Below are 17,529 nucleotides of genomic sequence, written 5' to 3'. Positions count from 1 at the left end.
AAGGATCCTGATTATAAGGAAATCGTAACGAAAATGCTGGACAAATTTAAAACGCTGGGTTGCTCCATGAGTGTAAAAATGCATTTCCTTCACTCACATGTGGACTTTTTCCCTGAAAATTTAGGAGCAGTCAGCGAAGAGCAAGGGGAAAGGTTCCATCAAGATATCAAAGATATGGAGCGTAAATATCAAGGAAGATGGGACAAGAACATGCTCGCTGACTACTGTTGGATGATAGCTCGGGATAAACCTGAGATTAGGCATAAAAGAAGATCATCAAAAATAAGTTTCAGAGGAAAACGAGTATGTACTTAAATAGAAACTTTTCTCTTTTGTTTTTTGCTTGTTTTGATTTTTGTTTGTTTTGTTTTTTGTTTCAAACTTTCATATACACATACACAATATTTGTTATTCTTGGTTAATCGTCAATTTTACGTAAGTTATCTCAATAAAAACAAATTAAAATGGTATGTTGGTGATTTTCTTCTAGAAACTGATGTAAAAAGTTTGAACACAAAGAACTTATTGTTTTTCTCTTGAATGTCAACGGATTCATTGATCTGGTCTGACCCCGTCAGGCCAGATGGGAATTAGCAACAACAACAACAACATATATTTTAATGTTTTCAAAGGAAAACTTAGCATTCACCAGTTTCTTCAGTTATAGAAAAAAAACATCGAAAATTATCTAAAAATTGCAAATGTGCATTAAAATTACAATGCCTCAAAATTTTTTCTTTTTTTTCGTTTCTTTATTTATTTTATTTATTTATTATTCTTTCTTGTTTCTATATTTTCTTGCCCAGAAGATTTGATCAAAGCTGTAAAAATGATAACCTCTAAATTTCACATACATTTATAATAAGTTATGTAAATTTCATTTTAGTACGAAATCTTCGTATAAAGTAGCAACAACGTAAAATTCTCTAATAATGTGAGACTAATCAATTTTAAAAGCTTCAAAAATCAAAAATAATTTATAAATCGATTCAATTTACTTTTCAAAACAGATTAAAACGGAATTTTTTTTTCTTTTTTTCCTTTTTTTTTTTTTTGCTATTTGGTTAGAAATCAACTGAAAAAATTTCTATTGCCGAAAAACTTCGAGATATTTTTTATTAACTATTAATTAATAAACCTCCCCGAGAGTTTAGAGAACAATATTTCATTTTTTTATTTTTCTGAACTTGGTTGCAACGGAGTAAAATTAGGTATTGTTTTCTTAAATTTCTCTATGGCTATTTTAAAGTACTTATTTGCAGTGGTGACTTTACTTGGCTGTTATTCGGGACTATCGCCAAATGTATATATCTTCTTTGCCCCCAATTAATGACTCAATCTTTTCGAAATTTTGACCCTTATTTTGAGGGTCAGGAATATGTAAAAGAAAATAGATGTTTAGTCAGAGTAAATAACTTTTTGTGTCTGATTTCTTAACCTAATAGTTAACATTAATTAATTAACATATTTGAAGTCCCCATCCGGGAGCTATTAAGACTGACACTTAGTATGTGAAAATCCGATCATTAGAACGAAAATTATTCAGGGTGATATCTTTTTTATTTTACGCTCTGTTAATCGAACAAAAAAACTAATAAAGTTTGATTAATCTAATAAGAAAATATTAGCTTTGATCGAATTTTGATCTTTTGATCTAATGATTTGATTTTTACCTTTCTAAGATTGTACCTTAATTGATGGGAGTACTCACGTTTTATATTAATAAGTACTACTTTTTTATAAATTTTGAAATCCGACCCAAAAACCTTCTTCCTTTGAGTAAGCATTCCTTTTTTCTACTCTTTCAAAACATAAACACTCATAATCGGAAAAGAAACGGTAGCTATGGAATAGATTCCTAGTCAAGAAAGAAGTAGAAAATCTGATTATATTTATAATACATGGGAAAAAAATCCTGATTATGTTACCGTACAGTGCGTAATCATATTTGTGGTAAAAATGATTAATATGGTAAAAAATTATATGATTTTACCTGATGACAGAAATTAACACAATTTGTTTAAAAAAATTTCGATACATTTCTATAAATAACGTCAGAAATATTTTATCCAACTAAACGGGTTTAAATTTTAGACATTCATGCTGTTAACTGAGTTTTATTACTTAGTGTCTACAGAGTAAAAATTTCTGTTTTTCTTATAGACTTTCTCTGTGGAATTGACAGTTTAAGGCTGTTTTGTCGTCAAAACGGTTTTTCTCTCTCCAACTAATTCTAAACGGATTAAAATCGTTTTATTCTTTTTATTGCCAATCAGTTTTGCTCTCAGTACGAAAACACTGATCTTTATTTTCTCAAATTATTTTACAATTATTTTCCATTCTACTCTTATTTTCTTAGTTATTATTACTTTTTTTTACATCGTATAAATAAAACAGCGATTTGACTTCATTGTTAAATTGATACTCTACTTGATCATTATTTGCCTTTAGATAAAATTTTTCGGTAAGTTAAATTGCCAGATATTTTTCTAAGGACGGCTTCTGCAGCTTATAAAATTTTTGAACTTAAATATTATTTCAAAGACTAAGACTTTGAAGATTAAAACAGCTGAAGATTTTTCTTGATACAAAGATGCTAGAGCTGTGGTAGCTCATAGGAAGGAGTGCTTGCCTCCCAATGTGGTGACCCAGGTTCGAACCCCAGCGTTGACTGGCCGTTTGATTGTTGCTCTCGGTTGTCACCTACCATAAGGCTAACATATTTATTTTACAGAATTTTTTTATTAAAATAACAGTTTGTTTGTTAAAATAACAGTATTTATCCACAAGCGTCTAGTTTTAAATAATTGCGTTTTTCTATGAAATAAACGGTTGCTGGCACACTTGCTCACAGTTTTTCCCCCACACAAATTTTATTGTTAACGATACTCTTGTGTTTTGAAAATCGAAGAAAAAATTTAACATGGTGTTAATTTCATTGAAGTAAAAAAGTTCATTGCAATATTTAGTGAATATAACAAATATCAATTGAATTCAAAATTAGGTGCTGCTAAAGTTATTGTTTGGTTATTGTAATAAATATTTATTAATGGTTTTATGAAATATTTTTGTAATAAAATCTTTTTTCTTACTTGTGAAATCCTGATGACTTAAATTCAGACACAGTTAGTTTTTTCTTTCTTAAATTTATTGTTTAAGATAATCTGATGTCTTAAAATTCAATCAAAGAATTTATTATGGTGTTAATTTTATTAAAATAAAAAAGTATATTGCAATATTTAGTGAATATAACAAATATCAGTAGAATTCAAAATTAGATGCTGATAAAGTTATTGTTTCATTATTGTAGTATTGTATTTATTAAAGGTTTTATGAAATATTTTAGTAATAAAATCCTTCTTTTTCACTTATGAAATCCCTGTTTGTAAAATTTACGTAACGTGCAAAACACCGAAAGTTTTTTCCCATAAATTTATTGTTCAAGATAATCTGATGTCTTAAAATTCTATGAAAAATATTATTATGGTGTTAATTTCATTAAAATAAAAAATATAATGCAATAGTGCATATAATATAGTGCGTCAGTGGAATTTTTGATTATCCTCTAATAACGTCATTATTCCCATCTGGCAGAGAAGTAGCAAAATATATTTAAAAATAAAAAAGGCTTCCTTATTCTGAATGACGTAAGTACATAAACATTTCTCGAAGTTATCAATGTTACCAACAGTAACTAAGTATTTATTTAAAGAGGTATAAAATATAGAAATAATGAGGAAAAAATACTTTCATAAATTTATAGAAAATTGCTCAACTGCAAAATTATATCAATAAATAAAATATATTTCTAAAATTGCTTGACAAGAAAATATAACACTCAATTAAAAAGTAAAATACAAAAATGGCAAAATTTTTTGCAAAGTGGTTTTCCTTATAGAATTTAATTAGTTAATTTCCTTACAAGTTAGTTTCCTTTTAAAATTTAATTAGAAGTTTCAATGCCTTTCTTAACACTACACGGAGAAAAAAATTACGTTACGTTTATGTATGAAATTTCTAGTAAAAAAACATATAGTAACATAGCAATAACTAAAACCACAGTCAAATTGCCCCATACAATTTATCTATTCTGATATATTTATTCTTATATGGCAATTTAAGAGGGGTATAAATCTCCAAATATACTACTGATATCTAAACATTCTAATTGCTCTTTATAAGAGCTGGGTTTTTTTGCTTTTTTAATATTTACTTATATATAATTATTTTCTTTTTAATACCTTGCGATATTTTTTCAGATTAATAGATTAGGAAAGTTATTTAAACTCTTATAAAAGTTTTAATAATTTGAGGATTATGATATCTTTTAAAATTTTTACCGGAATTTGTAAACTTATTTGAATTTTTATATGATTTGAAATACTTTTTTACGGTGTAGGATTATTTGTTTATATTTTATAGCACTTAGAATATAAATTTGTTTAATTAGATTTGAGAAATAACATTATTTTGTATATATATTTCAAGTACTTTTCTGGTGCATATATATATATATATATATATATATATATATTCTTAGTTATTTCTCAATTCTCAATGATAATCATAAAAACATGCAAAAAATTGTACTTACATAGAAGAAACATGCTTCTCTTTATATGTATCACTAATGAAAAAAATACTAAATATTTATGCGAAAGTTTTGTTTTAATTGAGAAAAATCGTTTGCCTTAGCAAACGATTTTTCAACTACTGATACTAAAAGTGTGAAATATAATAACCACTTAGAAATCGGAAGCATCTATTCCAATTTCGCTGTCTATAAACTAGTCTATCTAACAAAAAAGAACTTTGACATCTGTTATCAGTTTTCGACCTTGTAATTTAAAGTGAAAGGATAATTTATCTAGTATCCTTCACCCAAGTAATTTTTATTAAAGATATAAAAACTTGGTAACCTTTGGTTTTGAAGGTACGCCGCGTCTGCGGTAACAACTTGGTGACACAGTCGCGACCTTCCTGTTTCTTCTAGGTGTTTCATCTGTTCTCTTTTAACTCTAGAAATAATAGTTGTTCTTGGCCTTCAGTATTCTGCAAAAGTGATATCTGTGTTCTTCTTCGCTGCCCTTGGTTCAATAAACTTTCGACATCATATGGAATATTTAGTTTTGATTTTGTAGGAAATGTTAATTCAAGCTTATGGAAAAGGAAAAAGCTGGATGCTGATTTATGCTGGAGGAGTGATAATTATTTGAACGCATTTAACAGGCAATAACGCGCGGCGTGAGGATGAATAAAATGCCCAAATTAGGCTGATAGTTTGTGTAACATCAATGAGTTACGTCTTTTCTTTTTGCATATTTCCTTGCAATACCATATTATGCTGCTGTAATACCATATTATGAGCATAGCTGCTAGCTGCGCTTCTTATGGAAGATTCTCATCTTGGTAGAAAAAATAATGATTTAATATTAACTTTAATTTATTTTTTTTAATATTTGTGTTCAAAGTTTGTTTTAAAATTAAACTCATCTCCATAAATAATTTAGACACAAAAGGCTTGATTAACGTGCGGAAACGTAATAAATTACTAGCATTTTTATAATTGTTTGACTCCATCCAAATTGAGCAAACGTGGGGATCTATATATAAATTCGTGGCTAGTGTTCCAAATCCGAACATTCCTGGTGTGGTAGACCTTCATTGTCATCTATGGAAAAATCCAACGTAAACTGTTAAACAAACTTAAGATAAATCAATAAGGTGCCTATTTATTTGAATTACCCAAAGTCTCTTAGGTTATATAGCCTTTGAAGGCATTTTATTACAAGCTAGCAGGATAAAATAAATTTTTTGGGGAATTATGGCCACAGAAAAAAAATTTCAACCAAAAAAAAAGTAAAAACTTTTTTGTAATGTCTCTTGTAAATTTTAAAAGAAAGCTCTTAATAAGTGATTATGAGCTTTCCACAGATGTCACTAGCATTGTAAAGGATTACACCCTATGAAAGTATATTTTATTTCAAATGTTTTCTTTCCTTATAACATCATATTTTGTTGTATAGATAATTATTGTAAGGTATATTCATTTGTTATTAAATTTTGTTTTATGATGCAAAATGATATTCGTGGAAAATCCCATCACGATTCAGAGCCTTATTACAAAATTTGCCAAAACTTTTCAAAAAAGTGCTCGAAACTTTTTATTCTTCTGAAGATATCGGGTCGAACTTTGTTCATAAGTTACCAAACACGATTCTCAACAAAGTACTTAACAACATGTGCATGCGAATGAGCAGTGCGAAAGATTACTTTATATGTCCATATCTTAAGTTATTTTTATGGATTTTTTTCTTAAATTTTTAAATTAATAATTTTGTTATTAAAAATTACTACTAAAATTTTTTTTAATTTTCTTGAATATAATTAAAGTTGTAACAACAAAAAAATAAGACAAAAAATTCGTTTTGTATAAAAATGTTCATATTTTCAAAAATATTTGAACTAGGATTGCGAAATATTTCTTGCAATTACCGCTTACAATAATAGCAAAAGTAATCAATTTAAGTTGAAAACTTATTATGCTTTATTTTCTAGTATAGGGTGTCCAAAAACACTCTTTCTTTCTTCGTAATTTATTGCTGGTCCCTCTAACGGTTTATTAAAAGTTTTAAACTTTATTGAAAAATATAAGGTATTACATGAACTAAACAACCCTAAAATTACAAAGTTATTGCCTGATTATAATCGATATGATATGATCATATGATAAGAAATCGTCTGATTATAATCGATATGATATGATCATATGATAAGAAATCGTCTGCATATTTGATTCACGCAGCATTTTTTAAAGTTTTTTTATTTTTAACGACGCAAGTTTTATCTCTTTTTTTTAAAAAAAAAAAAAAGAATCATTACGAGCAAAAGTTGTCAAAATATCTTTCTTATCTTCTATGGAAAAAACTGTCCTTCTTCTTTGTAACATATTTAATTAAAATTGAATGCGAATCATCTACTACGATGCCACTAAATACAATACAAACAATTATATTTCACAGTATATTTTACTTAAAAAATAGTCTTATACTTCGACTAATAGTTTTTTTTAAAAAAAAACATTCAGTTATAAATGTTAAAATAAATTAAAAATAAGATTATAAAATAAAAATAAAAACTGATTCTAACTCGAATCCTTTATAAAATAGTTCCTTTTTATGAAATCAAAAGTTTGGAAGCATACGATTTTAGACTTAAAACTTACAGTGTCGATATTTTGGGCAACACCATTTTACTGCATTTCAACATTCAAATTTCCTTTAGCATTAGAGTTCCCTTGGAAACATTTATTTCAGCATAAGAAAAAAATATCTACTGTAACATTGAAAGTTTAAAAAAAAATGAATATATGTAAAAAATTGATTAAAAAATTTAAAACTGCAAATATTAATTATATATTACGACTTTCAAGTTAAAAACAATTCTTTTTTAAAAATTATATTATAAACAAACACATACTTTCAAATTAGTAGATAAATATACTCATACACTTACCAGATAAAAACAAATTTCAGTCTCGTTCTTCACTTTTATAGAAAACAATTAACCAGGAATGGATTGCTCATAAATCATTTTACTCTTAAAATTTCTTTTAATTTTTTAATACTTTAGTAGATTCCATTAATTCTTTTTGTACTCTCCGTTTAATTTTTTCTTCAAATTTTTTTCAAAATTTCTAACAAGGACCACTATGATTAAGGAAAATTTTATTTATGAAATTAGACAGTGTAATATAACAAAAAGTCTAAGTTATTTCACTATCAAATTGGAGTTAATTTTCTAAAGATTAGGTTTGGAATGTTGCAATGGAAATATTTTTCCGAATAAAAATACCCGGTAGTAAACTAGGTGGGATTTTTATTTTAGTATAGAGGAAACAGGCTAAAATTAAGTATTTAGTGGAACTAATTCCCTTAAGTAGTAGTAGTAATAGTTCATTTACGTCACACTAGGGCTGCACAACAATGGGCAATTTTATTTAGTAATCGGCGTTAAACTGCAGATCCAATTCTAAGTTTATGACTATTAATATTCAAATCCATGTCTTTGTAGTTTTCAGAACAACGCAGAAGACTAGAGAACGCCTGAATCAATCATTTGGACAAACTATTTTCGTATTGGACTTTTTGATGTAACTAACCTACATTTGCATTACATGGAGAGAAAAACCTCGAAAACCTCCCATGGTTAACCTGGTATCAAGGATATTCTTACTCATGATCTATCACGCACTGATGATATTTCCCGTAAGCACTGTTGTGAATGCGATCCAGGAGCAGAATTCGTCTCAACCAGCCACCACTGGGGTTCGAACCTGGGTAACCTCATTGGGAGGTGGACGGTCTTGGAAATACCCTGAAGATGATCCAAAGGAATGCCACCTAAATTTTTATCGTCTGCTGGGGGTTCCTCCTCCTCAGTAGCTCAACGACCAATGAGCGAAGTCGAATTTTTTACAGTATATCAGTTAAATGAGGACCTATACAGGTTCTGGTTCAAAGTTGTCACCTACTTCGGTGTTCTCCTGGGAACGGTGCCTACTGCTGGACCTAATTCCCTCAAAGACGAAACTGAACATCTTATATCGTTGTAAATTGCTTTTTCACATACTAAAAGTCATACAACGCAGTAAATTATAATAAAAGTTTGACAGACTGAAAAAAATCTGGCAATGCAAAATGCATTTTTTTTTCTGGGGCGTCGTCTTGAAAAATTGTAAATAATCGTGAGTTGAATCGAATTACAAGGTATTTCACAATAGAGAAAATTTAATATTTGTTTTTAATTGAAAAAATTTTACATAGATAAAGTAGGTGGTAGTTTGTTGTTCTGCTAGAAAAATGTGAAAGTTGCTCAGCTTGAGTTTCTTAAAAATGAAGCAAAAATGTGTATGATATCATATTGTATTTTATTTTACGCTGCTGAGTTGAAAAATAATGTAATAATGGCTTTTTTGAAGTAAAATATTTACTTCGGGAAATAAGCATTAAATTTGACACATTTGAAAATTGAGTGTGCAAAGCGCGTTTTTTTTCTGCTTTCACAATTACTAAATCCCAGGTAGTTAAAGTAAGAGAAACGCTAAAATTAAATTTTGGGTTCGATAAATTGTTCCAAATAATTTGTCCCAATATTCCAAATAATTTTGCACGCAATAATAAATATAACGTACCAAAAAAATTTTTTTTATTTATTTATATCACAGTAATGATTGAAAATTTTAAGTTTTAAGGTTTTATATATTCTTAGAAATCTCTGCACATTAATTGCGATTAGGATTCAAACAGAAAATGAGGAGAGAAAAACACTGGAAAAGAAATTCTGCAAAATCACCAAGAAAAGAAAAGGTTGCTTTTAAAATCATTATGCAAAAGTGAGCCCAAATTGTATATAGATGAATGGCAATTAATTATATACTTTAAAAAATAATTACCATACAATAATTAAATTAACGTTTAGAGAAATAAAACTTTAATGTTTCAATCTTGTCCGAAAATAAAACGTTTACATTCGAATCAACTAACTATCCGAAATTGATCAAATTAATAATGTCTGAAATAGTAAAATAATAACTTACGATTGAGAGAATACTGAGTTTTGTTAATTTGTTTATCACTCTAACTGCTATATTAACTCTGATATTTTTCTTATAATCATGAATATTATAGTTTATCCTAAATGTTATCTCCTTGACTCATATTAATTTGGACCAATCATTGTAGTCTTATATAGAAAGAAAAAAACACTTAATATATTTTTTTCTAGTGTCATAAACTATGAGAAAAGGGTTACTCAATAATTCCACTTTATGTTCCAAACGAATGCTTTTTTATTATTTATTTTGTCCTTGTAGTTTCCTTCAACATTCAGTTGAATAAACTCTCAGCCGACACGTGTTTTGCTTCTTCCTTTTTTCAGAATTATAATAGAATTATCAATTCTTGCAAACAATTCTTCAACTTAAGAAAAGATTAGATAAAATGAATGATTTGGATTTAAATTGGTATTTTAAAAGAGTTGTGTGCTGTATTTGTAAAGATAAAATTATAGACTGGAATTAATTTGTATTTGATTTTGAGTAGATTTTAAAATAATGTTAAAAAAAATTAATATTACTTTTATAAATGTTTCTCAAAAACAATTTAACTTTACAAAAGATTAGATGAAATGAATGATTAGGATTTAAATTGTATTTTAAAAGAAATATGTGCGGTAGTTGTTAAGATAAAATTATAGATTGGAATTAATTTGTATTTGATTTTGAATATATTTTGAAATAGTTAAAGGAAATTAATATTACTTTTGAAAATGTTTCGCGAAATTAATTTTCCAACTTAACAAAAGATTAGATGAAACTGAATGATTAGGATTTAAACTGTATTTTAAAAGAATTATGCGTGGTATTTTTTAAGATAAAAATTATAGACTGGAATATTTGTATTTGATTTTAAGTAGATTCTAAAGGAATTAAGATTAATTTTGAAAATGTTTTTCAAAATAATTAAACTTAACAAAAGATAGGATAAAATGAATGATTAGTTTTTAAATTGTATTTTAAAAGAATGATGTACGGTATTTGTTAAGAGAAAATTGTAGACTGGAATTGATTTGTACTGTATTTTGAGTAGATTTTAAAATAGTTAAAAAAAATTAATATTACTATTAAAAATGTTTCGCGAAATCAATTTTCCAACTTAACAAGAGATTAGACGATATGAATTATTATTTTTTTAATTGTATTTTACAAGAATGATGCGCGATATTTGTTAAGATGAAAATATAGGCTGGAATTAATTTGTATTTGATTTTGAGTTGATTTTAAAATAGATAAAAAATTAAGATTACTTTTGAAAATATTGCATTTAAGTAGATTTGATTTTGAAATAGTTGAAAAAAATAAGTTACTTTCGAAGAACAGGCATACTTAAGTAAATAAATGAAAACTGACAATACATTAAATGAAGGATTTTCTTTTTTTGCATAAATTTTAAATGAAATTGTATTCGAAACACTCATGCATAAACTCAATTTTAATATATAATTTATAATAGTGAATAAATGTATTATGGAGTTATTTACGAAATTATTTTTTATGCTTCGCGTGGAAATATAAGCTCTTTTTATCAGACTAAATCTTAGTATTTAATATAAGCTGTTTTCTTTTTTATTGCTTTTATAGAATTAAGTATTAATTAGTTATGCAAAGTAAGTCAAACATTAAAAAAAAATCAGTGAATGAATTCGTTTTTATTGCACAGTCAAATTAAGAGGAGAGTAATTGTTATTGTCCTTAATTTTTTTATTATTTATTCACAGAAATAATAATGTATTTTTTATTTAATTATCTATGTATTATTCATTGTTTTAAAATGTTTTCCTTTTTATTGTTTTACTAAAATTACACCTTAATTAATTATGGAAAGTCAGTTAAAAATTACAAAAATCTTTGCATGACTTTATTTTTTCGTGCGCGTTGTCAAACTAAGATACGAATAATTGTTATTGTGATTTATTTTTTTCGTATTTGTAGATTATATTAATAAAGTAATTTTTTTTAAAAATACATGTGTATTATAATTTAAACATGCTTTCCTTCGTATTATTTTACTAGAATTATGGAAAGTCAGTCAAAAATTTGTGCATGACAAAAATCAGTGCACGACTTTATTTTTAGTGCCTAGTCTAATTTACGATGAAAATAATTGTTAACGTTTTTTTTTTTCTGATTTCTAGAAGGAATTAATCGGATGATTTTTATTTAAATGCGTATTATATGTTATTTCAAAATAGCTTAAGCGTAGACTATTTACTCAGCATATTTATGTTTTTTGATGTAATTTTCAGTTCGATATAAAAATACATCTTTATACTCCACGGATAAGGGCGAATAAGATTTTAAATAAATAAGTTTTTGATCAATTTTCTCGAGAGAGCCGCATAAAATAACCTATGTATCGATAATTGTAGTTACTGTTAAAATTATAAAGGTGGTCTATGACACATTTTGTTTTTTGAAGTTTATACAATTTTTAAAACTTTTAATTCTGTTGTACCATTAATGAATATACAAAAATTGTTCAGAAACCTGCAATTAAACATTTAAAAATATTTAAAATTTAAAAAAAAAAACAAGTTTTTAATTATATATTTATAACGGAAATCAGTCTGCCTTTTTAATATCTACAAATTATATTTCAATTATACTTAAATTATTCAAAAATTCAATTTGTTGTCACCATTTTTTGCTATTATCATTTAAACTTCGAATTTTAAAATTGAATATTTTTTCTTCTTACTGTTTTTAAGAAATTTATTTAAAAATTAAATATAAGAGTTAAGATGAATTGATGATAGATTTAAAGCACCCGAAAGAAAATTAAAGTAAAATACATTTTAAACTTAAGAGAATATTCGGCTTCAATTTTTGAGTTATATTGTTTAAAAGTAGAAGAAATATAGCGAAATTAGCATTGAAGAAAATAACAGTTTCAGTTTCAGCATCCCTGGAACATTGTAAAAAATTCAGAATTAAATTGCTGTATAAAATATCAAAATTTTGGTTGCATCAATCATAAAATCCATTTACCGTAAAATATTATACCGTAAATTTTACAATAATATTTGTTTAATTTTAATCTGATTCAGTAATTTTTACTGTAAAAATTTTGTAAATCATATTTTATATGTAAATTAGATATTATGTTACAATAAAAGTTTATCTTACGGTAGTAATAACGGCAATAATAAACGTTACTTATCCTTATTTCACTTCTTAGTTTGGACACGATATTTTCCCCCGCTTTAAAGAGAGATATTAAAATTATTTTTACCGATAAGGAATCAAATCCCTACATTTAAAAAGACATTTTTTCAGATCCCCTTAAAATAAATCGCAATTAATGAAACACACAATCAAAGATCAATATGAAAACTAAGTACTTACTAATTATAAGATACCAACACAAACAAATGTCTAAAGGCACATTCCGTGCTGAAGTTTTACAACTTCATCACTCATAAACCTTATTTAAAGTAAAATTTCCCAGACAAAACTATTATCTGTGGAGCCCCTAGTATCACATTCATCATTCAAAAGAAAATTGGAATTCTCATCAAGATGAACTCCGTGTAAACCGGATAGTAGGGGGAAGTTTGACTGGCTTACTCCCACAATTGGGGGAAAATATGCCCTTCCCCTTACTCGTATTACTGATAAGTTTAAGAAACTAACGGCATATCACCCTGTTGCCCACCAGTGGACGTGCAAAGGAACTCGTCTTTGTATTCTGAAGGGGACATACTAAAGGACAGAGCTGTTGTTGACTAAAATAATAGACGAGATTATTTCTCTTCTATTTATTTTGTGCTTGGTATCTCTACTGAAATTATAACAATTATTATTGTTGTTGTCTTAAAGAGATTTTTTACTTTTTATAGATTAAAATGAAATGTGTGATTAGAAATTGGGGTAAGATGTTTAAAAAATAGCACTTAATTCATAGTGAGTGTACTGTAAAAAAATCCCAGATCAAATTACGATATAAAGCTCTGAAACTTTGAGTACATGACTTGTATAATTCATTTTTACCATAACATATTAGACCATAGTTTTTACTGTAAAATTTATTTAGTTAGAGTGATTCAGTGACTATCTGTGAATTATCAGAATTCTTATCTGTTATTATGTGAATTATCTGTTCTCATGTGAATTATCTGCGTATGTGATGAATCAGATTTTCTTTGTGATTTTTTTAAAGCAAATATATTTTTAGTGAGGCTCCAAGATAATAAATTTAAAATTATTTTTATTGTAATTATTTTAGTTTAAATACACGATTCAATCAATTCGAATTTATTTCTATCAATGCTTAATTTTATACTTTCATAAAGACAAAGTCAGAAGACAAGAACTGAAAAGAAATTTTTTTTTTATTAAATATAATTCGGTTGAAGTGCCGATTTTTCAAATTTATATTTATTTATCACAAAACATGATATTATCTTGAAAGCAAGGTTTTCCTAGAGGAGCTTTTAAAGTTCATAAGTTACTAGAAATATTTTGCACTTTGAATTAGTTTTTTAAATAATGATTATAACATTGTTCTATTTTTTACATTATTTATTTTAAAGACTCAGGGATTCATCCTCGGTTCGAATCCCAGGGGAGACTGTTTGATACGAATTCTGCTCGAGTGCTGATGCTTAATATCCTCAGTAGTAAACGAATCATGTCTTAGACCAGTGATTCTCAACCTTTTTTTTTGTGACTGCACACTTTTAACGATTTCGAAATTTGACGGCACTCAATGAAAAAAATTAGTTTAGAAGTTGCTTACTTACCTATAATACTCCGTGTTAAATAGTTTGTGATAATAATTTTGAATGTGAAATAAAATAATATGTACTACAAAAGAAGTTTATTATGAGATTAATTATTTTTTTCGACTAATTTTTATTAGTTGGTAACAGTTATTTTTTTTTGCTAGCTATTAATTGTTAGCTTGTTCTCTATAGTTATTAACTGTTAGTTTTTTTACATTGTTATTTTTTGTGATTTCTTGTTAACTAGATTTTTTGCTAATTATTAATTGTTAGCTATCTTTTTGTTAGTTATCCTTTGTTAATTTGCTTTTATAACTATTAATTATCTAGCTTACTTTAATGATTAGCTTTTTTATTTCCGTTTGAAAGTTAATATTTAGCTTTCCTTCTTTTGTTAATTAATAATTTTAATAGTCGTTAAATTTTCTACTTATTTCAACATTTTCTAAAATTGCCAGAGACAATTTAAACGCTTCAAACACTATATATATATATACCTANTTCATTGGATAACTAGGATGTAATAATAATCAACAAGAGCAACAAAAAAAAATTACAACGTTGAGGTTGGTGTGCCCCTAATGTTATTCTAAAATAAATAACACAGAAGTACTTTAAAAAGTTCAATAGAATTTTGAGAAAACTAGCAATATTAAAAAATTTATATATATATATTGTAATTTTTATTGTATCATTTCTAATATTTGGTGGCACACAAAAGTGCCGCGGCACAGTGGTTGAGAATCACTGTCTTGGACTTTCTTTGCCGTCTAGCTAACCATGAGTAGCCTTCCTCTTCATGTAGCACAAATGCGGGTTAGTTTCATCATAAGGTCCACCAGGAAGGTTTGTTTGTCCAAATGTTTCATCCAGAAATTCCCTTGCCTTCTAGGTTGGGTTCAAAATTACAAGGCTACGGAGTTTATTATTGATAGCTGTAAACTCAGAATTAGATAGGCTGTTCAAAGTCGGTTATAAAATAAAATAAAATGCTACTATTTATTTTTATAATGTTCAATAATTTTCTATGCAGAAGCGTTGCACAATTCGTTCGTAACCACTATAAATTTAGGGTTTAATCGAAAATTACATTCAAGATTTCTGAAATCATCACTTAAAATGTTTATTCATACCTAAGACTCAATAAAAATTATTTTAGAAAATTCATTTCTAACTCAAAATATGTAAAATAAAAATGAAAAAAAAAATTCTCAAATTGTAAAGGAAGAAAAAATATTTTTGAAAATAAATCATTTTATAAATGTCTTAATTTTGTTAATTTCGATACCTCAGCTTATTTTTTTTTACTTGAAAAAGGAATGCAATCTTCAACCACAAGATATTGTTATAAAGAAATACATCATTAATAAATAATGACTATAATTTGCTTCAAATGGTTAAATTGCATGGAACCCTGCTCTCTAAATTCATTTTAGTTTATTTTTGACTATTTTTTTCCCTCAGACATTGGTTTTATAATTTCGTATGGAATATAATGAAGGGAGATGGGGGGGGGAGTGGGTATAATTGAAAATGCTCTTAAAATCGAACAAAATAAAAGTAAAAACAATCATGAATACATACGATAATATCTACGTTTTTTTTAAATTTCGTTTAAGGAATAAATATACAAAGGCTTTTAACGCAACCAAAAGTAAAATTTTTTTTAGTTTGTTGTTAAATTTTTCAGACATTCAAACTTTTTTTAAAATTCCAACTTTCATTTTATAATTTGAAAAGTCGAATAATAATAATAATAAGCCGTAAATAACTATTCAAATCCAAAAAAGAGAATCTGCTTGAACTAGAATCTGACCATTGAATTCAGATGTTTTTTCTGGGTCTCTTATTTCTTATCTGTCACGGATAAACCATTTTAGAATGTTGTAAGTTAACCTTCATCTGCCTCTTATAATTCATCTACCTCTGTATTAAAATTCTCGAAAATTCTTTTAGGTTCATCATGACTAAGCCATCAAGTTATTTTTTTAAATTAAATTTAAAGAATTTATTTTTCCCCCAGAATTATTTTGAATTTTGTTTTTAACTTAATTAAATTCGAAGTTACGATATCTTGAAATAGCAAGGTCTGTCTGCTTTGCCGTACATCTCAAAACGTGTTCGCTCTCAAATTCCTCTCATTTTAACTGCGATACCTTAAAACATTTTAATCTTATTTTTTCTTAAAATTCTGCATATTTTTTTCTTTCCCCCTCTCTGATCAAACTAATATTTTATATTTTGCAGTCAAATTAAAATAAAAATGATTAATTAGATACTAATGCATACTCTATTCCCAAAGTTAATTATTTTTAAATGCTATAAAGCAATTCATAACTAAACAATTATAATTTGCGGCAACCTTACGCGTTTTTTTAAATAGCCATTTTTATCCATTTAACACCCTTTTAAAAACTGAAATTTTTTTTCTCCAGGTTTTATTGTATTTAGATCTTGTTTAGTAGGGGAGAGTGGGGTCAATTGCAACAGGGTACGATTGTAACAGAGCAAAAATTTCGAGTGTCGGGTTCTAGATTTGGTTCCTAGGTGGAGCACAAGGTGTCTTTAATAAATCTACATGTACACCCCTGCTGGCAACCATTTTTTCGCACTTTTGAAAGAGTTACATCCCAAAAGATATTTTCACGCTACGTAAGTACTTTTTTTGGTATTAGAATATTATATTGTGAGAAAGTAATTTTGTTTAAACAAATAAAAATTATTAACCGTATATGTAAGTGGACACCTTAATTAACATTTCAATTAAAAAAAATTAGTTTTGTTAACTAACTAGCATAATTTTTAACAAATGAAGCTGAAATGGCGTCTTGGGGACGATTGTAACAATAAGTAATGGGACAATTGTAGCAACTGAAAATAAGTAATCTTATGTTTACAAACCATTACTTAACTCTTTAAGAACCACCAATGGTTTTCTATATGATTTATATTATATTGCATGTGCATTATTTTATTTGTCACCTTTCACAGCATAAATTTAAATTTTTAACCCCTTAAAGTTAAAAGTTTAACCCTTTAGGCCTCTGCTCATTTTTAGTTTTACTCCTAAAATATCACTGCTATTTTGATCAATAAAGAAATATATCACAACTATGATAATATGTATAATTAACTATGTTTTAGTTGAATTTATGAACTGTTACAATTGACCCCGTAAGTGGGGAC

At 26.9% G+C, this 17,529-nt stretch overlaps 1 protein-coding gene across 3 annotated transcripts in view; it reads right to left on the bottom strand.

Moving 5' to 3' along the window:
• Positions 1-13,256, bottom strand: part of LOC107438705 (SEC14-like protein 2) — a 78,483-nt gene extending 65,227 nt beyond the window's left edge. For 2 of the 3 annotated variants that reach the window (XM_043049352.2, XM_071183205.1), the window contains exon 1: positions 12,965-13,256. Coding sequence is in view for 1 of the 3 variants with exons in the window: in XM_043049351.2 (XP_042905285.1) it covers positions 4,595-4,607 (13 nt within the window). In the remaining 2 variants the exon portion in view is untranslated. Of the gene's footprint in view, positions 1-4,594; positions 4,780-12,964 lie in introns of those variants that run through there. The other variant, XM_043049351.2, reaches the window with a different exon arrangement.
• Between the last annotated feature and the right edge of the window lie 4,273 nt (positions 13,257-17,529).

This window comes from Parasteatoda tepidariorum, chromosome 7 (genome assembly GCF_043381705.1).
Source record: "Parasteatoda tepidariorum isolate YZ-2023 chromosome 7, CAS_Ptep_4.0, whole genome shotgun sequence".
NCBI classification, from domain to species: domain Eukaryota; kingdom Metazoa; phylum Arthropoda; class Arachnida; order Araneae; family Theridiidae; genus Parasteatoda; species Parasteatoda tepidariorum.
The sequence above is the reverse complement of the archived record's forward strand: the minus strand, read 5'-3'. Positions and strand labels throughout refer to the sequence as shown.